At 24.9% G+C, this 1,958-nt stretch overlaps 1 protein-coding gene across 1 annotated transcript in view; it reads left to right on the top strand.

Moving 5' to 3' along the window:
* Positions 1-1,958, top strand: part of LOC117179707 — a 15,323-nt gene that overhangs the window by 870 nt on the left and 12,495 nt on the right. The window contains exon 3 of the mRNA XM_033371743.1: positions 3-55. Coding sequence (XP_033227634.1) covers positions 3-55 — 53 coding nt within the window. The remainder of the gene's footprint in view (positions 1-2; positions 56-1,958) is intronic.

Raw genomic sequence — 1,958 nt, 5'->3', positions numbered from 1 at the left:
CGGGTGTAATTTTTATTGGGATAATATTGGCGACATTGCTGCTAAAATGCAAATTGTGAGTTTAAAAAAAGTTCAAGTTTAATATCGACAGTATTTTAATTTCTACTAATTAATTTAATTGCCATTTGGTTAACAACTAAATTAAAAAAAGTTGAAATACTGCTAATTATTTGGTTGAATTTGACTATAAATTAGTAAAAAAAGCTACTAATCATTAATATTAGAAATCTTTTCTAAAGCAATTAGTAAACGACTTCACATGATTTTTACTGGAATTTTTCTAGTAATTCATATTTAGAAAATAAAAAATATATTTGACTGGAGTAAATAATTCGTTTTACAAATCCATATTCAGGATTAAAATTCAATGATCTATTTTTTTAAATTGAAAAATATTTTTAAATCTCATAAAATATTTGAAAGCGTTTGGCCTATTTATTATTTATAAATATTTCCGAACTGATAAATATATTCGCGTCGCAAAATGATAAGTTTCTACTTCTACAAATTTGTTTTAAAAAGGCAGGTCTTCCAAATAGATATTAATTAAAATTTAAGACTTTTTGATCATTTTTCATTAGAAGTCATTTTCAAATGTAATATATTTTATCACTTTAAAATATTAGAGCTATTACGTAATACATATAAAATATGCTAAACGTTTTCAATATCAGTTACCCTAAATCCTTACATAATAGATAAATCTAGGCGACTAATTTTAATGTCTATCTAGGGTGGTGAAGTTTTAAAATTTCTTATAAAAAGAAAATAGGACCTTATTGTGAAAGTTAAAAAAGGATGTCTGAATCTCAACTTGAATTTTGTAATTGTTTTCTCTTTTTGATAAAAAATAAAATTTCTGGAAGGAAAAATAAATCGGCTAATATTTAAATGCCGATAATCGTGAATATCTGTTTTTATAGAAAAATACATTTTTCTCGAAAAGGGCAAATCGAGACGCATAATTATATGCACCTGTATTAAATTTCATTTTAAATAAATTAAATGGAATATTTTTTATCATATGTTTTTATGTCAAGAAAATTGTGGTAAAGAAGCGTTTATCCTTCTATTTCACTTACTTTAGGTTTTTAATGTACATTTCAATTATTTGTTTTGAAAATAATGATTTTGCATGTTTAAATGTATTGGGGTTTAAAATCTAAAAACAATTGAACTGTGTATTAAAAACCTATAATATTCTGTATAATTTTGCGTTATGATTGTCCGTTTTCGAGAAAAATGTATTTTTCTGTGAAAACAGAAAAATTCGGGATGAGCGATATTTATAAACATTATCTGCTTTACTTATCTACGGTCACTCCTCTCCACGTGGTGAATCTTTAATCAAAAGTAAAAACAAACAAAAATAAAAATGTAATGTTTGATAAAAAATAGATTTGTTACATTTTTTATTTTTCTGAGCAAAATAAACATTTTTCTCATAGATTATGTATTGAGCAACAGCATTGAAAATTTTAAAAGTACGAATTTGTATTTAACCAAATACTACCTAAAAGACATTTTATTTAATAACAACTCACGTCTACACGAAATAAGATAACATTTTGAAAATTTGCAAAGTCGTATAAAAACCTTATCTTTGATAAAATGAACTAAGGATTCTTCTTATGTTTCTAAATTTGTATAATCGCCAAAAAGGTATAATTATTTTTTTGTATTTATATAAATCTAGTACCTTACAAACATTCCTTATTGCCTTCTATTTAATGTCCCGAAATTTTAACTCCATATCTCCTTTTGTGTGGACGTGAATTATTATTTTAAAAAATATCGGTAAGGTAGAAATCGGGTAAGTATAAATTGGCCTTAAGGGCATGTGATACGAGGGTAGCTCAATAAGTCCTTAGAATGAAGTATAAAAACAATTTTTTTTTGGTAAATTTTTTTTTATTTTTCAACATAATCTCCTTGGAGCTCTATACACTTGGTCAATC

Source organism: Belonocnema kinseyi, chromosome 9, assembly GCF_010883055.1.
Source record: "Belonocnema kinseyi isolate 2016_QV_RU_SX_M_011 chromosome 9, B_treatae_v1, whole genome shotgun sequence".
Classification (NCBI taxonomy): Eukaryota; Metazoa; Arthropoda; class Insecta; order Hymenoptera; family Cynipidae; genus Belonocnema; species Belonocnema kinseyi.
The sequence above is the reverse complement of the archived record's forward strand: the minus strand, read 5'-3'. Positions and strand labels throughout refer to the sequence as shown.